The 22823-nt window shown below is 31.2% G+C and overlaps 2 protein-coding genes across 2 annotated transcripts in view; one reads left to right on the forward strand and one right to left on the reverse strand.

The window, feature by feature from the left end:
• The window catches only part of LOC120637465 (zinc finger protein ubi-d4 A-like), a 36704-nt gene extending 29005 nt beyond the window's left edge, over positions 1–7699 (forward strand). The window contains exon 12 of the mRNA XM_039909338.1: positions 667–7699. The gene's annotated coding sequence lies outside the window, so the exon portion shown is untranslated. The remainder of the gene's footprint in view (positions 1–666) is intronic.
• A 2514-nt stretch (positions 7700–10213) lies between these two features.
• The window catches only part of LOC120636949 (RNA-binding protein fusilli), a 133502-nt gene continuing 120892 nt past the window's right edge, over positions 10214–22823 (reverse strand). Inside the window, exons 15-16 of the mRNA XM_039908539.1 lie at positions 19632–19762; positions 10214–18433 (exon numbers count right to left, since the gene is read on the reverse strand). Of these exons, the coding sequence (XP_039764473.1) occupies positions 18341–18433; positions 19632–19762 (224 nt within the window). The 3' untranslated portion in view covers positions 10214–18340. The remainder of the gene's footprint in view (positions 18434–19631; positions 19763–22823) is intronic.

Raw genomic sequence — 22823 nt, forward strand, 5'->3', positions numbered from 1 at the left:
TTAGGTTATTTGCTAACAATTTTCTATCAAATTAAGTTTACATGATGCTTTGTCAATGCTATGCGTATTTGTGATCGAGAAATGAGCCCATTTATCGAGGAAGGCTTATATTTCATCAAGCTAAGACCAATAGAAGCATAGCACCAATGAAATAATCTTTCCAAAGTTGGGTTTTCTTTCCTTTTGAGAGCTTCCGCTGCGTGCGCTGCGGAAAAGGTTAAAGTTGCGATAAAATCATGTATAAATAAGATGTTCCCCTTTTAAAGTTCTGGATAAAAAGTCCGCGAAAGCATATGTCTATCTTTTAGGGTTGAATTAAACGCGGACGAAGACGCGAGGCACCGCTAGTCATAAATATTCGTCAATTACCTAAGATAGTCCTCTGGTTGAGTAAAGGCCTCTCCCAACGGGGGGTTTTGCCCATTATCACTACGCTGGGCAGACGGGTTGGTGCTCCGGGCTCGCATTACATGGTAGTAGCAAGAAACTAATACGTAATCTAGAATGTAAGAGTTTATTATGCTCAAAATTAAAAGAATTTGCCCTTATTCTTAAATTTGTAAAGGTATCAAACACAATACCATCTTGGAAGTTTCCTGCCTCATATAACTTGAGTTGCCTGAAGGCAAGATGCAACCATGAATAACCCTAATTTTTTTTTTTCAGATGAATATTGAAAATGTGTTTCAGCATAGCTGTTTACGTAAACACGACCTAATCCGGCGTTTTTCTTAAATGAGTGTATAGACGATGTTGCCATAGATTATAGAGTAATAGCATAGAGTCGAATGTGGATTTTATTTTTTGATGATATTTTTTTTAATGTTATTGCTTTTATTTCACTGTATTTTTACTTTAGTTATATACGTAATAGACTGTTGAAATTTAGAAAATACAAAGTCAGTGATGAAAGCCCAAATGATAAAAAGTTTCAAGTTATGTATATCGTACTCTCCATGTTTTCTACCTTGTCTTATCATGTAAACAATCTTTTAATTGCAAAAGCAAGTGCGATAAAATTAATAAAAAAGAACACAATAAAAAGAGCCGTTCTTTATATAAGTGGGTTTTTATAATTTTCTCAACAATTTGAAAATAAACCTTGCTCTAATAAGACATAAAAATATTGTTTATTTTATAAGACAAGAAAGAAAAAATAGACTTTCGTGGTTGGCAGTGTTTTGATATGCAAAGCAGAGGATTTTTTTTAAAGTCCATTCTAAATAGTCTAGTTCAACAGATAAATTATGGCCTATTTCCAGAAAACCTGCAATAGTTTTTAGTGCAAATTTCCTTGAATCCACATTCGACGCCCTAATTATTGTATTAAAAATTTCGCGTACTCAAATTGTAATGAAGAAATTACGTCTATCTATGTATAGTTCTTTCTACCTCTACCGGTGCTTAATTTAGCTGTTTTTTTTTATTCCTAAATTCGCGAAAACTGCTTTATGTATTATGTAGAATTTCAAAAAAAAACCTCTTCTTTAGAATCTGCATTTCAATTAACTTCGTATTAATATCTTCAAATTACAGTAATATCAATTTTATAAGTTACACTGATATATATGCGCAGGTGATATTGGTCTATATTTCAGCCAATCATAACGCATCAAATTCACATCTGCATCTGCTATTGGTTGTTAAATTGTGCTATCCATGAGTGAGATAGCATGAGACTCTTGTTATGTATTTGGGATCTAAACGTAAAGCACAATGGTTATTTTGCATTGTTCAGTCAGTGTTAGATAATTCCTTTGTGATGCATTATAAGCAAAAGGTTACCGACTTTTATGATAGAACGATTTAAATGATGACGAATATTTATAACAAATACTAGCTGTGCTCGCGGTTGCGTCCGTATGTATTGTTATGTAGCCGTACCTTTAATAAAAGTTTTTTTTAATTCTCGCATTTAAGAAAATTCTTTATCAGTCTTTAGGATGTATTCTATCTCTATACTACATAAAGTTGGTTGAGCAGTTATGGCAAACGTGGTAATATCTACGACAAAAGAAATGTTTTTTTTTAATCCCTTTGGAACGGTTTATTTTTCGGGGATAAAAAGTATTCCAGAATACGATCCCCTGAGAAAGGGTAGCACTAGACATGGGTTATGTCAGAGAACTGTAAATTGTGAAAAAAAATATTGATGTAACTTATAAAACTTGTAATGATATACCAAATACGGTCTGCCGCTTTAGTTTTTCGTCAAAATGTTACGTGTTGCGTGTTAAGTCGACCGGAGTCTTAATGTGCTTCTTCGGTATCTTAACTGCATACCATAATAACGTGTAAATTTAACTATACATTTTAGTTATTATTTTAATTATTATGTCCAATAAAGTTATAGAAATTTTCATTACAAGACACTAGAAATGTTTTTTAGCACTTTAAGTATAGGAAGCCCTTGCCGACAAACGACGACAGCTCTTAACGGCCGTACCACTAGGCGTATACGCGAGTCTGTACATTTCTGTTCAAAGCGACACACTAGTTGTTTTAGAGAGTAAAGCCCGTTTTCACTGAACCTAGGAAACGATTAAATCGAATGTCTTATGATTTGGGTAATATGAAAAAATAAAAAAACATTTCGCCGCCAATTCTTAGATTACGATATAAGGCGCCATGTTGTTACGAAACCAATTCTGCGGTGCGTTATGTTAAGGGAACTTGTAAAATGACAATTGACAGATGAAAAAAATAAATTAATTTTTTAATAACCTTAAATCAATACGAAAATGAAAAATATGAAAATACGAACATCAAACACCACACCTTATGGTAAAAATCATAGACTAGTTAGGTTTAATGAGTTGCCTGGTAAAAAACGATTGGTGAACTTGTAAACTGACACTTGACAGATGAAAAAAATAAATTAATTTTTTTTAATTACCTTAAATCCATACGAAAATGAAAAATATGATAATACGAACATCAAATACCACACCTTATGGTAAAAATCATAGACTAAAGAGTTAGGTTAAATGAGTTGCCTGGTAAAAAACGATTGGTGAAAGGTTACTATAGTCGATAACTGTTGAACAGTTATCGACTATAGTACGTCGTACGTCTTGTTTAAATTAGAGTGCTCAAAGTCTCGTTCGCGGCGACATAGTTACGCGTTCATAACTTTTCTAGTGTCTTGTTTCTAAGATTTCATAAAATATATCAAATATGAACAAAACTAAGTAAAGTACACCACCAAATAACTTGTGAATATTTTTACAAAGTTTCACTCGATGTAAAACATTGTTAGAAAACATTTATTTTATGTTTAAAAGCCACTTTTTCACTTTTATACATTTTTACGTTTATTAGATACATTTGTAGTGGAATTAAAGAAAGGAGGAAGTTCTTTGTTCCGGTTCTTGGTTTATTTTGTTCTTTGCCTCAGATCTTCGTCGTTTACAAACCGATTAGAAAAATTGATCTTTTGTTTAAAAGGACTTCTAAGGTCCCATTGATAACGATCTTTTGGTGGGCTCCTGGAGAAATTGATGGAGTTTTTTTACTATTATACAGTACCTATAGAGATTGGGGTATTTTTAAAACTGTGGTTTAGCGTTGGATTTTTTTCAATAAACGTAGGTACGTCGCATATTATCTTTTCAAATCGGAGTATTATTTCCTGACTTTAAATAAAATACTCTTCTTTATAATATGAAATATTAGCATAGATTATGCAATATATACATATGTATTTATGGCGGCATATTTACTAAGGCTTTGTATAACCAAAATGTCCCCTGACACGTTCATTCGAAAAACTTCGACATCATTTTTACACGCAAACAATAAAAAAAAACCAATATAATAAAATAAATATAAAATCATGGCATGGGATGGCATGATAAATGCCCGAATTGTGGTTCATTAGTGATGGTAAATACAATTTTGTCAATAAATAATAAAAAGGCCATAATATTTGTACACTAGTGTATACGTGGCTTTGGTTTATACCACTTCACGACTAAGCATTCCAGATTGAAGAACTAATATGAGAAATAAAATATTATTTCATGATTTTTTTTTTGATATGGCACGTCGCTTTTTATATGATTTAAACATTGTCAAGTGTAGATATTCTGAATTAAAATTGCGCATCCCTATAATCGATATCAAAAGAAGCATACTTATATTTCCACACAAACTAATTCAAAACGCGGCGCGGCGTTGTAGCGCGTTATTCCCCCCTCCCCCTCCTGCGTATCAGAATTAACCCGAGTTATTATCCTGATATAAATTTAACAGTGTTGAACAGTTTTAATGTCTCTACATTTGTGAATATTGTAAAATGGGTACTATGTTCATTGCATAATAGTTGTTAAGGAGGCATCGTTACATTTTATTTTATGCTTCCCCGAATATGGAAAACAGCTGAACAAAAAAATTACCGAGCTCTTTAATAATCTTTTTTTTTTTTTTTTTTAAATAGTGCCTTTTATGAATTGTTTATATCTGTGGGCAATTGCAATCTTGTATGAGCGACCGATCAAAATTTATGCATAAAACAATACTCAAAAAAGTTTGTATGCAGCATGTTTCCAAACAGCTGTGCACGATTTTTTCTTATCAAAAAAAATTATAACAAAAGGTAAACTTATTTTTTTTTTCCTCTTCATTGGATGGTTCGTTGACAGATAATAATTGTGATAGCAAGGTATATGCGCTGGTTTCTCGTTTTTCATTTTCGCAGGAGAATAAAAAATATAATAGCAACTGTCGATGCCAAGCTGCAAAAATTATAGGTCTTACATAAATATGTAATGCTATAACATAATATCAAAGTATAGCTTTTACTAAGTTTAGAAACGAAAGTACTCGCTGGGAAACCGGCAACGAGTACGTTCTCCATTTTTTTTTTACCAAAATGGCGAATGTGTACACATTTCCGAACTTAATGATAGCTTATCTGTTGTAATATTGACGCTTATTCCTTTGGATATAAACGCTAAACTAAATAGGCCGGGCTAAAAAACATGCCTTCCTTTTGCACAGATAACAATATTAATATACAGGCACTAATTTTACCACATGCCAATTTAGTTTAGTCTTTAGGTATCCATCTGAAGTTTCAAGTGGCCGCTTGTACATAATGAAGCATATCTTAGCTTGACGTAACTCTTAGCAGATACTTATTTTGTAAACTACTAATATTAAACTAAACTCTCGATTTAGACACCCTCTCGATTTGTGGGTGCAAATTGTTGTATTAAGATAAAAAGGTAACTAATGAATTATGATGTACAATAGAGAGAGGTATAAAACTGTGGATAAAACAAGGTCAACTTTCTATCGGATCGATGTTATCTTATAAGTACGAGATAGTACTAAGTTACTTTGTTTTATATATGCTTTTGTTCCTTTCTACTGTAAGGGGTCCTTCACAGTATAAGAACTTTTTATATGACATATCGAAGGAAACTTCTTTAGTTAAAAAAAAACAAAAAGCTCTCTTTACCAATCATATGACGTTAGATTTCGCATTGAAATAAAACGTAAATTAAGTTTAAATCAAATTTTAATAAAAGAATTACTTGTTACGTATAATGGTCCTTAAAGTTTGAAAATCAAATGAAACGCAAACAGGACCCATTTTTTTATGCCACAAACGTTTAAGAAATAAATAATAGTTGGATCTCTTATACTATTTAGGTATGTAGTTTTTATAACAGTACTAGGAAACCACCGTATGCTTCCCCGAATATGGATTAATTGTAATAAAAATGGTCCTTACCGTTACATGTCTTAAACAAACGAGACAATAATGCTTTGTTTTGGTATCTTTTTTAACACGGGCCAGACATCGGGTCAAATTAAAATAAAGAAAAAAAATCTTACCATGATTACCTATCTTGGCTTCGCAGGCTTTGCATTAATCGGACATCTTGTTTGTCTTATAAGAAATTCTTATAACGTGTTTGAACCCTGAATATGTCAGCTTGTTAGTTTCCATAGTACGGTAGTTTTGTAATTTTATTTTTGTATATTTTTTTCTATCGGCTTAGTATATAGTTATTGATTATATTGCAAAATACAAATGCTCGTAAAAAATCACTTTTTAGTATTTCCAATTTAGGATTTAATTTAAGTCTTGTTTTATTTTTTAATTTACGTAGGTATGCAAGACGAGAATACTTTCTCGGGATAAAAGTATGCCATGCATTTATCTAGATGGTGGCTTGCTTGTGTAACAAATACCCCGACGAATCCAAAAAAAATATTCACATATTATAAATATTTGTTTTAGTGCGATGAATTCCTGATTACTTTGATATTTTTAATGAAATGAATTTCTGTAATTTTTTTTATAGTAAACATTTACGGATGGAGCAGATGGCCTGATGGTACCATCGCCTATAAATTATTACGAAGTGTCGCCCTGTGTCCATCAAACTACGGCGTAGGTGTCAAGCCTCATGTACTCGTAATTAAGCCGGCAACCACGCCCTGTAGAGCGGAACACAGAAATGCTGCTATGCGGCAGAAATGAGTCATAAAAAACTCAATGAAGTTTAAATAAATTAGAAAATCCATAAATATTATGCTCAAAACTGTTATATTCTCATTTTTTTGTTTTCACATTACGAGCATTTGCGATTTGCAAAGATAGAAAGTGTTCTGTGGGAAGCATTTTAGTATTTATTATTTAAGAAGAAAAAAAATCATAATGAGTATTCGAGTATCCTACGTCCTATACTACTGTTACTCAATTAATATAACAATGTTAATAAATCAATACAATCGAAATCATCTATTTTTCGAGTTTAGTGCACGCAAACATAAGGAATATCTGTTTTTTTTTTAAAATTATAATTTGCTTCGTACAGAACTGTGGGTAGGTGTATAAAATTCTGGTAAGTGAAGCTGTGATCAGATAAGGAGGTTGTGATGGATTTAGCGTGGGTTTACACTTTAATGCTTTTTTTTAAATCGTTAGTTTTAAGTGTAGCGAGAATCCGAATTTTGCTTTAAACGTTTCGAACAATTATATTCCTGCCAGTCTCGATAGCTTCTGTGTTACTTTAAGTATCATTTTGTAATTGTCGCTTTTCGGCCGCACGTCACACCGAGGCGTAACCTAACAAATTAAGTAAAGTATAAGTGTATTTTTAAACAACATAGTTTTACGAGTAAATATGAATATATTGAGGCCTATACAACCCTTAGAATAGATTAAAAGTACAAATATTTCAGTTTTATCAGTTTATGAATAAAATGTATTGTCTTTCAAAATTGAGTTGGAAATTGGTATGGCTTTACTTATTTCAGTACTTCATCTCTGTTACCACCACATTCTGACCGACAACCAAAAAAGGGAATCTATGATGGATCAGTTTTTTTTCGAAATAACTGCCAATCGAACATTACACTACATTTATAAGCAGTATATATTTCCATATCTATTAAAAAATTCTGATGACTGAATAACAAAAAACACAGATGACGTCATCGGCATTGCTATAATGTACCTAAGCTTAGTTTAAAATACTTAGTAGGTTTTATAGGTACACGTCGATCATGATTTTGTTACACAACGGTGTGAAGTGCGGCCATGTTCGTTCGCTCGTGTTCGTTGCGCCCCTTTCCAGTACTTTAATCGAAGTTGTTAGTTTTAATTGTAAATTAAGATTTCCAACCCATATTGTGTCATAACTATAAGTGTGGTGACTTAACGAATAAATGTTAAAATTTAGCAGCTTTATTTTATTTTGACAATACCTTTTTCCTTACGTCGCTCCCATAAAGTCGCATTGCTGACAAAAATTAACATAATTCAATCAATAATGAAGAAACCCCTTTATTTTTAGCGACGTATAAAATGATAAGGGAGTTGTAAATGTATCTCCTAAAAACGTTGCTAATTTGACTTACGCAATATTGCGAGCTAAGCGAAGATTTCTACTTATAGAAATAAGAATATTTATTTCAAGTAGGCCCAGTTTTCAAGCACTTTTCAAACGTCAAGTCAGTCTGTTTGTAGTGACTCTACCACCGGTTCGGAAGGCAGATTCCACCGAGAAGAGCCGGCAAGAAACTCAGCAGATTGCTCTTTTTCAACGTCATTTTACAGTTTACAATGAAAACATATATATATATATATAATAAATTTTCGTTAGCATAAAAACTGCAGTACGGTGGCTAGAGCTTCTAGGGGGCACCGAGTTCGAACCTCTGTACGCACTTTTAAGTTTCGGAGCTGTGTCTTTTGAATTGTATGCAAATAAACTATCACTTGCTATAACAGTGGCGGAAAACATAGTAATGGGTTGATAAAGATGATGTAGCTAGTTAGTATAAAGAACGATGCACACCCGTGTATCGTTTGACACTATGACAGACATTTGACGGGGTCGCCGTTCCGCGATGTACCTATTAGAGTTTTTAAGACTTATTGTTCGATTATCAATATTATGACGTAGAAGCATCCCTATCCCTATCCCTACTTCCCTATCCATATCCCTACTTCCCTATCCCTATCCCTACTAATATTATAAATGTCAATGTAAGTTTGTTTATTACGCTTTCATGCAAAAACTACTAAACCGATCCTCATGAAACTTTGTACACATATTCTTGGAAGTGTTGGAAATAATATAGAATACTTTTTATGCCGACAATAAGCTCGGTTCCTTTGGGAGAGAGGATGAAAGTGTTTGACGATTTTAGACCATAACTCCGAAAAATAACAAACGATTTAAATAATTACTTTTGTACTATAGAGGTTATAATATGTGTTTAATTTTGCCCAAACTTTGTGTTGATCTGATGAACGTGGTTGGAGATAGAGGACATAACTCATCAGCGGACAGCAGCATACCCCTCATTTAAGGCTTAGCGATACTGAATATTTTAAAAACAAAATCAAACGCAGACGAAGTCGCGGGCAACAACTAGTAAATATATAAATAATCGAGGATTTTAAGTGTCCCCCTACATATGTTTCATTCAGAACTACGTACATACATACACGGAAAGCCGGATAATTTGATCTATTTACCGAACTGTAGCCGGCAAGTCTGCTATGATACCGACTATTCGGCAAATCTCTACATCTTTGATTTCAAAAGTGTAAATTCATACTTAACTAGTGGTAACAAGATACTAATGGTAGTGGTACCTGAGAAATTGACCTCAAGGCATCAGAGGAGATTTCACTTCGGCATTGAAGAGCTGGCTAGAGGACGCCGCGGCGGAATGCGACGGCATGCGACAGGATGTAATGACATGCTGAGGGATGCAAAGGTTTAATTCCGGTAAAATGCGAACAGCGTGAGGCAATGTGAGTAGGGCAGAGGGTCCATTAGTGTGCGCTAGCCCTAATTCATTGCTTTCATAATCAATCGTAAACAATATAGTCAATATTATCGACAATACTTTTATCAATACTTGAACTTTCCCGCACTAATACAATAATATAACTATTGTCAAAATTTATTATCTATATTTCAATTCTTAAATACACACTTCAGCAAAAAAATGAATCACAATGTTTAAAAGTACAACAGGGCTGCCGTCCTAAAGATAAAGCGGCATTATATAATCTTTTTCTTTTTTTTAATTTAATATTGTTTCAAAACGCCCTTAGAGTTGTTATAGATAGTAGTCGGTATATTTTGGTTTGTTATAAAAAGGAAATTTTATCGTTTTTTACCAATATTTCATTGTATTTTTAAGTTGCTTGAATGTCCTTTTGAACGTATAAGGTTTGAAAGTAGTTTACTTATTACTACCGCCAGTTTTATCAAAATAAAAGACTACCTACTTTCAGACTGTTATTGCTCCATCAATTGTTGTAGTTACCGTCACTTTTATTGGAAATCCAAAAACGACATTTTAGTTAAGCAATTGAAGAAAATACCTTGTATCAATGAAAATTAAGGCGTCCTTGAAGCATTTTAGACTGGCAATGTTAGTTAGATACGTTTAAGTATTGTTATCATATTATTAGGTAATTATGTAAATACGTTCTTCATATTGCTACATCGAAAACTACGGCAATATATTGGTTAGATTGATCGATAGGAAATAAAAATCTAAGTAAGATAGCGTTAAAAAATCAGATTTGGCCAAATGTCGATTTGGCATAGAGGTCAGTTTCGTTCACACAGTTATATTATTGACAATATTTAGATTATAGTGATGATTAATGACGTATGTGCGTGGAATAAAATGGCTTGTTTGGGTAGAGGGTATAATAAAGAATGCAAAGTGATTACAATTAATTTATTTATTGGAACAATTCACTACTTTGTATGATAATTAACCAAAATTGTTTTGGCATGAAACATCAAAATCACTAATTTCTAAACATTGCACATTCTATATCGACTAAATTAAACATAAGGTCTAAACCACACTTAGCGACCTGTTTGTTAACTGGTAGCGCAACCAGCAGCAACAGTAATGAACAGTAGGAGATTTACTTTAGGCTTGAAACACACCAGGATAGATTTTAAAGTTACTCGGCAAGATATTATTTAACGTAGATATGACTTTTAAGTAAAAAATGGTACGATTTCAATATGAAAGAGAATCAAACGTCTTGTCAAACTAAACTTGCGCGGTTTTTACTTTCGTGACGAAAATTATTTGGTAACAAAATATAAAAGGTTTAGTAAGTGTGGATTGACATTTATACTAAGATATATAGTTTATAGTCAATTCAACATAAAATATACACCGTAGGTAACAATTTTACACAATTTACTAGTAAAATCATATAAACCACCAAAGAGGTAGTATAACCAGATTTATTTATAGTGATTTCAATAAAAGTAACGAAATACAAAACAATATATAAATATACAACTTTTAGTAAATAAATATTAAATACATTAAATCAGTTTATTTTCCTGATTGTTATAGTAATAAGTTTAACTAAGCAAATTATGAATAAAAATTACCTAGAAAAATACGAAACAAAATTTTTTTTTTATTATAATATGTAGGTAGAAATGTAACAAAAACTAACCATTTCATATAAATTTTCATAATACTAAACTACTACATTAAGGGTAGTCATGATTGTTTTAAAGTCATGGACAAAACTCACTTAGTAAAGACATATCTTTACTTTAACTATATGCGATATTTCGCTGAGAATCTATGGCGACGATGCCAGTAGCTATTTCCACCACACCCCTTAGATTCTGGAGGTAGGTGACATGAGTCACCAAAGCGGTTTCTGATTATTTGATATTTTTCTAGTATTCGTCCAAGCAGGCAATACTTTAAAATTGGCGACGTTGCAAAGTAGCTTGTGTCGTAGGGCTAACATTCGCGCCTCCAGAACATTATATCTATAATTTTTTCGTCCTATCTTTATGAAATAATATGAGAAAATTAGTAGACATAATTATACCCAGAGATTTTCGGTGGCATTTCGCGACGTCGCCATGGCATACTCGTGGAATATAGCCCTATGTCGAATAACATGTGCTATGTACTCATGCAATAGAAATTATAACAAAGAAATAACGTTAATTAACTAGAGACAATCTACTCTAAAACTGACCATAGTGATTATTATAATAAAGGCACTTAAATAATATATTATTGCTTGTTTTTTAAAAAAAATTACGAGTGCTTTTTTTTTTTTTTTAAATAACTAGATCTATACAATAAGTAAAGGTATATTTCATTTATAAATTTTGTAATATATTACAAATAAAATTTTATGTTAAGGTTTTAAAAATGTTCAAAATAAATTCAACCAAAAAAACTCAACGATATCGATAGATCTTTAAAGTTTTAAATTAAAATTACGTTTATCTTCAATAAACTCCTAATTATTGACATACTTAAAAAGATAAATTATATTTACGGAAGACATTTAGATTTTGTTGCTTTATATTTCATTATGAATTCATACCTAATTAATATTATGCCAATAATAATTTAATTAATAAGCACAATTAATTAAAATATTCAATATATTAAGTATAATTTATCCTGTAACAGCTAGGGCAGAACTTTATTTACTATATATTCTATTTCTTTTATATTTAATGAGATTGGTGAATTACATACTTTAAATCGATTATTGATACTTATTTGATATCTTGAAAAAATTATAAAAAAATTATAAAAATGTGCGATACTTTCAAAATAGGTTGCAAAAAAAACTTTTTTATCGCACTTACTCGTAACGTAGATATTTTAACATCGATATTAGGCTCATTAACAAATATTTGACACACGTGTTTTATTTAAAATTACCGTACCTACGTGTACTTGTGCATATATTATATGATGATCCGATTAAGTTTAGTTTTAACCTCTCTGCAACTTCAATTATAAGAACATGAAGAGGTTTTATGCGGCTAAATATAGTAAGCATTTCCTTAAATGAACAAATATTTTTAACTTCTTAATTATGATAAATGTATTTTTAATTCAAATTATTCACAATTCATAACTAGTTTGGTTTTTTTAAATGTTTTGAATACGATAATATTCCCTTTGCTATGTCTTTTATATACGCTGTATGCAGCAAACGATACTGGGCGTGTATCGGTTTACCTTTCCATTTTCAGTAATTAATACTTTGGATTTTTGGTCTATTATTAATAATTACAAATGTCCAGTTTAAATTGAAAAGTAGAACAATAGTACATTTTACTCCGCCGGGAATAAAAATCTATTCTGTGGAAAAACAGCAAAAAAGGGTCAGTTATTTTCTGTAAACGTATTTAAAATGTCTTTTCCTGGAAATTATTATGGTACATTACTTTTTACACTCTCGGCTAGCGTGTTCGCTTTTAGCTCACGCGCCTAGTATCGCTCCGAGTGTAAAATGCATTATAACCAAACTAGATTAATAATCTACTGATATTTGATATCCGAACAAAGGAAATACAACTTTTTATTTAATTGCTCTGTGTAAGATGAAGCTTTTTTTAAATTAACTAATATTATTTTATTTATTAGCTTATTTATATCACTTGTACTCGCCTTGATTTTAATATAAGTAGTGGAAATCATATTTTATTAAAATAGTTATAATTGAAGTAGTTCAGTACATGCGTATTATATTAGCACAAGTCTGTTTTTTAATGATTGACGTAGAAATCGGTTTTGATATTATTATAAAAAACAATTTTGACACGTCTTATTTTAGTGATTTACCAATAAAAAATTTAAAAAAAGTCCACAAAAAAGCAGTTTTTTTTTTGTAAATAAGTTAATTGATAGCAGATTAGCTTAATTTATAAATCTGTTTCAACTTATTCTAATAAGAAAACTTATTTCTAATTGAGCTTTTTCTTACTCTAGAATGGAAACAAAATAATAACAAGTAATTAATTTGGCTTTTGCTAAAAACTGAATAAATCAGCACCTTTATAATCACTGTTTTAAAAATTACTTATTTTAAAATCATTTAAATCTTGAACCTATTATATCAGGGCACATAAGGGTGTTTCAGATCCACCACGCTATCCATCCACGGTTTGCGGGCTTAGGCAATCAACATAAGACCCGACCAGAGTGTTTTTAATACTTTTTTGTCTTTTTTGGTTTGTAGAGGCCTTATTTTTAAGGCTTTGGGAGACCGTATTGAATTACACAACTTTAAATATGTGTTGATAGTCGTTATTGAAGTTGAAAGATTTAAATTTCTTACCATTCTATTTATGGAAAGCCTAATTTAAATAATCGATCTGCTTAAATAACTAAGACCCCTATTAACAGCTTATGTATCCCTTTAAAAGTCTTCATAGGGTCTTCAATATACAATATTTCTATATTCATTTCCAGGGTTCAGAGTGGAAAGTACCGTTTAAAAATAAGTAAAGCCTGACTAAGGTAAAAACGCTGTTCTGGGGCCTCCACATTTTGCAAGGCAAGGCATTTGACAGAGTAGAGGATAAAAATTGGTCCTTTTAAGATAAAAGAGCCAATTTTTTTTTCTCTACCATAGGTAAGGTTTTTAATACGCACATATCGGGATCTGAGACGTATGAATGAAATGAATTGGGTGTTTTATGTGGTACAGATAAAAATAGTCGTCATAGATAAAATAACTTCTTAATGGATAACAGTAAATCACTGGCAAGCTGCACAAGAACTTAGTAAAGGAACGAAAATAATTCTTTTATAACTTTTAAAAATAATTCCTATTTTAAAGAGTACTTATAAACCTGTTATTGAGTTTATTTGAATATATATTATTAGGTATCCATTAGACAAGGAACTTTTTAGTGAAATTGAGCGTTTTAGCGATTATATGTACTAACTAAAAAAAATATTAAAATGTTGTTTCGATGTTAAGGTTAATGAATAGAAAAGGTGTCACGAAAAAAGAGCAACGGGCAGGGCAATTAACACTAACATACGAATGTATGCTTTTATAAGATTAATTAATTAATAATATATTGAGCACATACAAATTACATATAATATACAAAACAAAAGGCAAGATATATGCACTTATTCGCAAGTGGTTGTTTAAATCGCCTAACGTTAAATAAGATCAGTGTTCTTTATATGCGACACCTTTTATACCTACTTATTAGTGGACATGTGAAGGAAATGAACTACTTTACTTATCAGATTTAACTTAATCTATCATTCACTCTTTACTTCTCTATCTTTTCGCTCGCAGCAATAATATTAGCTAAGAATTAACATCGCCACCTAGCGACTGGGACGTACTTATATGTAACGTTATTAACAACACGACATTAGTAAAGGAACATTGGGATGAAAAGATGAGGTGCATTCTCTTAATGTCACTCTAGATGTATTATTTAACCGTTCAAATTTGATGAAATGAATGAAAAAGTGGACTAAATGAGTAAACCACGTCTTTGAGCTAAAAAATATCTATCATTCGCTTCTTTTTTTGCGCATATCAACCTATGTCTTAGCTATACAGTAAACTGTTTGTAGTATACAATCAATTAAACTTAACATTTTACTAAGATGCAAAAAAAAAAAGAAGCACCGCATATCAGCCATGTAATTTAAGAAATCGTCTCTATTTCGTATGATATTGTTATACAATTTTGCTAGTTACATTTTAATATGTCTATTTTTATATTATTATAATTAAATTATTAAGAAAATTAACGAAATATAGAATATATTTAAAATAGCGAACTTAAGTTCCAATTTTTTTCCTAAAATCTGACAACATATAATAGAGGAAAACATTTTATATTTTGAAACAATCACAAATATGTAAAATATTTTAAGGAATATATTATTTATAACATCATCCCTCTATTAGTCAAGTATTCATAATACTATGCATATTCATAGACTTTTAAAAAGAAGGCTTTTTCTTAATATACATTTCGTGTTTATTACATTAAATATATTTTAATTAATTTACAACTAAGTTCACTTATAATAAGCAATATCTTAGAAAGGTATATCATATTATCACGTCATTTGAGCCATTCATAATGATATTGTAGGTGTCACGTAAAAAGAGGGCTACAGGTCGACCTGTGACCATGCTTATTTTACCTACTTAATGAATATTAATTTCGCTTTTAAACTTAGGTATTAATGGACGTAAACAGGGTGTCAATCAGGGTAGGCAAGAAACATTTGATATATTGCAATGGAATAGTAGTAATAGTAGCCAAACTTTCCATTTAATATCATCCGTCCACTGAATGCCTACCTGTTACTGTTAAATAATATTATCGTCATATCCCGGAAAACAAATGAATTTACAAAACATGTATTTTACAGGAAAGTGTTCTGAAATTCGTAAGTTTAACTGCGAGGTTACCAACATAAAATGAAGTTTCCGGTTTTATGCGTTTTTTTTTCCATGCGTGCTATAGTAGCTATGGTTGCCAATGAGTTCAAGATACCACATTAGGTACAGATTTTACTAAAATTACATATTCGTAAATTTGCCGTTGATGTGACGATATGTAAAACAAAATGTAGTGCAGTTATTCATCTACTAAGTGTAATAAGATAAACAGTGAATGTTCTTACTAAATTAATTTTATAATTAATTTTGTAAGAACATTTATCGTGTATCTGCGATGTTCTTGTGATCGGCCAGTCAGCATACTTTTTCCGTGACGCGACTTACATAAATCATTGAATCTCGATTGTATTGGCAAGTGATGTTACAAGATTTATGTTTTGTACCATTAAGTAGTTATACATTAAACAGCAAAGCTTACAATTTATATTAATATAATTATTTTAATAATAGTTAAATTTATTTACTAAATATTGGATATATTTAGTTATATAGGAAATTGATTAAAACAATATTTTTTTTTTATAGCCATATAGAAGTAATTTTCGCGCATTTTGAATTAAATCTGTTTAAAAGCCATATTTATTTGTAGATAATTTATTTTTAAATCTATATGCTTTAAGAAACATAATTTCTCAGAAACTAAAATGTTAAATGTTGTATCAATTTATTTATTCTACTCTTACTTTGGCTTAGAAAGGCTGAACTATGTTTCTATGAGATTTGTTACTATTAATCAAAGTTTTAGGCAAATTCATTTTATATACGTTTTTTTTCTTATTAACCTACCAACTGTAATGTAAATTGTACAAGGTAATTTCAATTAGTCATATATTTAATAATTTGGTGTGTAACACCCCATAGTGCATGTGTGCAGTGGCGTACTTAGAGGATATGCACAGGATATGCAGATGATACAAAATGATAAAAATATCCAGTACGAGTTATAGATACTAAAGGGTAGGCTTTTTATAATTCTTACAATCCTTAAGTTTTTTATAACTCGTGCTGGAGATTTTCTTCATTCTATATCATCTGCATACCTTGTGCATGGGCTATGCACACCATTGCATGTGTGCGAAGTGGCTTCACTTCATTTTATAAGTTATGTTTTATCAAACCGAGATGTTAGTCGAAAAAGTAATTGTAAAACTAAAGCTAAATTAAAACTACATTGAGCGATATTTCTTTTTATCTATACACGTATATATAATGCTATATAACTTATTAACCTATAAACGGTGACATTTTGTCTTTTTTTTACATCCTGTATAGAGTGCCAAAGACGCGGTGCGGCGGCTGGCATTTCACACAGCACAAAAAATATAGGTGTTTAATTTTATCCAGCTGCTTCAGAATTTCTATACGCAGAATTAAATTTTTGAATTTTGTATGACTGGTGAAGTAAACTTAAACTATTTTGCATATTGATTAGAGTTACTGCAGAACGGACAGATTAAGGGTGTCCTCGTGGTTCGACTTAAAAATCACTGTAATCACTGACATCATATGCATTGTAGCTTGTAAGCTCGCTCATGGAAAATATAATAAACTTTTCCCTTAGTGCAACTTTTCAGGTCAATCTGTCAAATACGTTCAAAGTTGTCAAACTGTATTAAGGCATCCATATCAGCCAGATTATTGTCCCATTCGTCAGTGCTCGTGCTCCATAAGAGCACTGACTTCTATAATACTATAGGTAGTAGAATATAATATAGGTCAGTGGGCCCGAGTCTCTATGGTTCCCCGCACATAAGTCTTTATTGTTGACATATTCTGTATGTTTACAATAATGGTGTGTTTTAATAAGTTGAAGATATTGGTAAAAAAAATATATTTATAATATCAATATTAACTGTGTGTGGGCAGCCTTATGAGAGAGGGAGCTTTAAACCCCTCTCCTGTGAATGAGAGGGGTTTAAACTTTAACCCTACACGTTCAAGGCGGGTTTTAACAAATAATATCGCATTTTATGTTAATAACCGGTATGTAGGCTTAAGGTTATTTTTGAGACACGGGTTGGAAAACGTTTTCCATTCTTCGCTGGTAATGTGTTAGAAAACCCAAATAAACATTTTAGAACCTACCCGGGAATCAAATCCAGGGTCTCCTAATCCGTAGATGCTGACGACTATACTCGGATTCTTAAGATATAACTAAATAACAATTAAAAAAAAATACTTAAAAAAAGATTTCATTTTCAATGATCTACAAATTTCAAAATTATTTATTTATATCAAAGACATTTAGTTAAATATTTAAAGAATTCGAGTACAAAACACGATCACAACTCAATCGTCTTAAATATAAAATAGAAGATTAAACGCCAGCGTTTGTTCACTTAAAAGGATTGAATATAAATATGCTTTGAAATAATCTACTAAGTTGAAAATATGTTTTCTGAACTTTGACTATGAAAAGTATTAAGATTTTTTGCATGCATATTTTGATAAGACGTTTCGTTAATTACCTAAAGAATTCGAAAGAACACGATCACAACCTAGATAAAGTGACAAGTAAACGCAAAACCTATCGTGGGTTCACTTGAAAAGTTACACTTTGGGCAAAAAGAAGGTATTTTTTTAAAATTTTAGATAAGTTTAGTTGACCATGAAAATGGGCCACTCGGGGCAAGCGGCAGGTGGTGGTATCGGTAATGGCGAACCTCCTCCCACTGAAACTACTTCTGGCATCTGGAATTTGGAAACAAATGTTTTGTGCGTTAAATTAATCTTTTAAATTGTGTCTTAAAATCTACTTATATGTATTATGTTTGTTATATATTTATATATATTACGTATATTTTACATTACATACGTAATGTAATTGTATTTGTATCTTTACATTTTGGTATTTATGTATCAACACTCTTGGCACTAGACCGTTCTTAAGCTGTAAGTCCTATCTACAAAGATTGCCTGTAAGAGATTGCTTGCAGCAATAAGGCCGCCTTTGCATGTCTACATTGTGTACTGAATACCTTAATGTTTCTTTTCTTTCTTTATAAATAACTTCTTCTTAACTGCATGTACTTTGGTAGGTTGCCTGGTAGAGATCACTTTTAAGCGATAAGGCCGCCTATTGTACCTTGTTTTTTTATTTTTTATTGTGTTTTCTTTGTTCTAATTCATTGTATTTGGTGTACAATTGCCCCAAAGTAAGCGTAGCTTGTGTTATGGGTACTAAGATGACTGATGAATATTTTTATGAATTATATATACATAAATACTTAGAAAATATATATAAACACCCAGACACTGAAAAACACTTATGCTCATCACACAAACATATTTTCCAGTTGTGGGAATCGAATCCACGGCCTTGGACTCAGAAAGCAGGGTCGCTGCCCACTGCGCCAGTCGGCCGTTAAAGTGTATTTTCATTTGATTTGATAATTATAGAAACGTTACGGTTCATTGTTGTGTTGTGTGTTTATTTCACTACAAGTTAACCCATGACTGCATTCACGCCTGGTGGTAAGCAACGGCGCAGTCCAAGATGGTAGCGGGATAAATAGTTAGGGGTTTGTTTTGGACTAATAGTTCCATAAAATTATAATTTTATGGAACTATTTTTTAATATATAAAAAAACGTGTCAAATATGAAATCTTCTTGAAGTAAGAAAAATAAGTGTTTCCCGTTATTGTAACTAGATGTCGCTCTTTCCATTCCATACAAATCATAGTTAACTTTCACACAATCGAATAGTGGATGTTTTGTTACTCAATCACGCAAAAACAGACGAACTGATTTAAATGAAATTTGGCATGCATTTAGCCTTTGAAATGGAAAATTCACACTAGGCGCTCTTGTCTCATAAATTATAGTTATTTTGCCTCTACGTTAAGGTTTCTTGTTAACTGTGTACCTTCGGTGTTGCCATGTCCTTACCATAGTTTGAGGGTGGTGTGGATTGTGGTAATAATGCGCAGGCGAGACCGGCGGAGTCGGATAGCCCCAGTACACCAATGGGGGAGGTGGCAACGTTGGACCCATCGCTGGATAGTAGTACGTGACTGGACCTATATTCAAAAAAAAATATGATAAAAATATAAATATTATATGAATAAAGTATTTCAAATTATAATAACTTCGATGTTCTAATTCTGTTTACAAATCTAACACTAATTTGACAGCTGTAAAAGTAGTGCTGTATATTTGTCAATTTTAGACTTGTCAGTTTAGTGTTAGGGTTTTTTTTTAAATATTTTTTTAGGTACTTTATAATATGTTGATGCAGTTTTAATTATATTAATTATCGAATATTACATCGCTAAACATTCCTCAAAATGTATGTTGTACTAGAAATTAAAAATAGCTCGTTAACTAAGAAAGTTTTTTTTTTTAATTTGCCAGATGAAACTGCAAATTAAATATAGCATTTTCTATAAAAATTGTTGATTACCTACATTTACTAAAATTACTACAGCTAACCGGTTATTTTTGGAAGCTTTGTTATATTATAAACTTCTGATTAAAAATTTATGCTAGTCAAATATACCTTATATAAAACTTTTTATATAAATAGTTCATCGCCTGCACTTACAAAAAAAATGTAATTAAATTAATAATTAACTGTGTGCATTTTTATTTATCAATTGTAATAAAGAACGATTCCCCTTTATCTCAAATGATTCCATTTTAATTGTTTGAATTTAATACTCATGCAAAATGTTAGTCACAAAATATATTTAATGTAAAAACTTATTTCGATAGATCCCAATCAGAGAATAATTTATTTTTTAGTCCGTTATAATTTAACTTTAAACCTAACATGTTAAATTCTTATGGATCTATATACTTGTTTCATAATAGGAAGATTTTTAACACTAAGAATAAATATTTTGTTTCCCAATAAATAAATTAGCATTTCAATATCATATATCCCGAAGAAAAACATGAATAAGATTTTGCGTATTGGACAATGAGATGTTATTACCCCTGTACTACTCAGTTTCCCCCTAGAATTATACCTCACTGTCTAAGATTATAATTAGTTCAATCGAGGGTCTTACTCGCCATGATATTAGAATCGCTCAAAAAAATTGTTCAACGTTGCAGACCTTGTATAAAGTCTTTGACGTAAAAAAATATGCATTACGTCCCCTAGAATAGTGACCGATGAGTGATATGATTTATAATAGTAGGATAGAAGTAACAATTACCTATATGGAATGCAATCATGAACATACGATATATGTATATTTATTTTAAAAGATCTATTAGTTTTAACATTGTAATCAAGGTGAATAAATGAAGTGTAGCTCACGGGGTAGTAACATCTCACTGGTATTAAAATGTTCTGCTGAATTTAAGATATTTATATGGAAAAAAATTTATTGATCACAAGTTTTCGATACACCTTAAAACACCAATTGAAAGGAAATATATTTGAACTAATAAATAAATACTTGAAAGTATTTATTAAGTTAATCTTTCTTATAAAATCCCAATATAAACAATTAACTTTCTCGAGACACCCACCCTCATGATGTAAAGTTTAGGAATAACAAAACATTGCAATATTACAATAGTTTGCCTTTTAAAATAGTATCGTGACGAAGCATTACTTATTTAAAAAAAAATGTTTTTATAACGTTTGTTTTGTGAGCTAGGATACAGGTATTGGTGAAATACCTTTAGGTATAACACAAACTTTATTTTAGAGCCTTTATTTACCACACGACAAAAGAAGTAACTAGATAAGAAATATTGTATTAAAAAGGAAAAGAGGATCTTAATGTAAGTTACTGAATGAATCAAGTAAGCAATCGTGACAAAAAATTAATCTGTATTTAGCATAGATATTTACAATAAATAATATAAATAAATATACTACGACAATTAACACATCGACATCTAGCCCCAAACTAAGCGTAGCTTGTGTTATGGGTACTTAGATGTGTGATGAATATTTTTATTAATAATATACATAAATGCTTATAATGTTCATATAAACACCCAGGCACTGAAAAACATTCATGGTCATCACACAAACATTTTCCAGTTGTGGGAATCGAACCCACAGCCTACGACGCAGAAAGCAGGGTCGCTGCCCACTGCGCCAAGCGGCTGTCATATTTATCTGTTAGTTCGATAAGATTCTACAGTAGGCGGTATAAGGAAGTTAATTTACTAGATTGAGTAAGTATCCAATAGATGGCATTTAATATAGCATTAAAGGTACTGAAGCTTCAAGTAATAAAAATTGAACATTTTTATTTGTTGAAGTTTAATTTAAAATTTTCATAATTATTTACCAAGCACTTCCTCAATGATACCAATAGTACCTAATAATTTTATTTTAAAAATTGATAGAACACTCTTGGTACAGCTATGTTTTTTTTTAATTTTAACCACAAAGAATGTATTTCATATTGGTGTTTACTATAGTTTTTAGACTAGACCAGCTTTAGAGGAATCCTTACTTATAATGTCCAAGTGTTAGTACCATTAAGTTTTAAGTATGTACATGTAGCAAATAAAGGCATCAGTGTTGTACATGTATTCCCAATTCCAGAACCTTAGCTCATAACTTTCCCCGAAGAATACGCGACGTGTGCAATGACATTTTTTAATAATATCAGCAAAACACTTGTATTACACGAGAACAGACAGACAAACACAATGTAGGTAGTTGTATATAATTAAAATGATGAACACTCACCAGGGCCTCAGAACGCATTAACAGTCCACCAAAGCAGTGCGCAACTTACACCAATACTCTGTTACACACGTCGCCGATGCCGTCAACCACCAAGCTAGTCTGCGGACTTTACCAATCTTATGCTCGCCTAGTACCCTAATTATGTACTTAGCACCACTGTGTGCGACCTCAACTGCATAAAAAAAATCACACTGCGCAAGAACTGTCACAATGTTTGACATCAAATAAATATAAAATAAATATATTACGACAATACACACATCGCCATCTAGCCCCAAAGTAAGCGTAGCTTGTGTTATGGGTACTAAGATGACTGTTGAATATTTTTATAAATAATTAATTAGAATATATTAATTAATTATTAGATATATAATTACTTAGAATATACATATAAACACCCAGACACTGAAAAACAT

The sequence above is a fragment of the Pararge aegeria genome, chromosome 1, assembly GCF_905163445.1.
Source record: "Pararge aegeria chromosome 1, ilParAegt1.1, whole genome shotgun sequence".
Taxonomy (NCBI): domain Eukaryota; kingdom Metazoa; phylum Arthropoda; class Insecta; order Lepidoptera; family Nymphalidae; genus Pararge; species Pararge aegeria.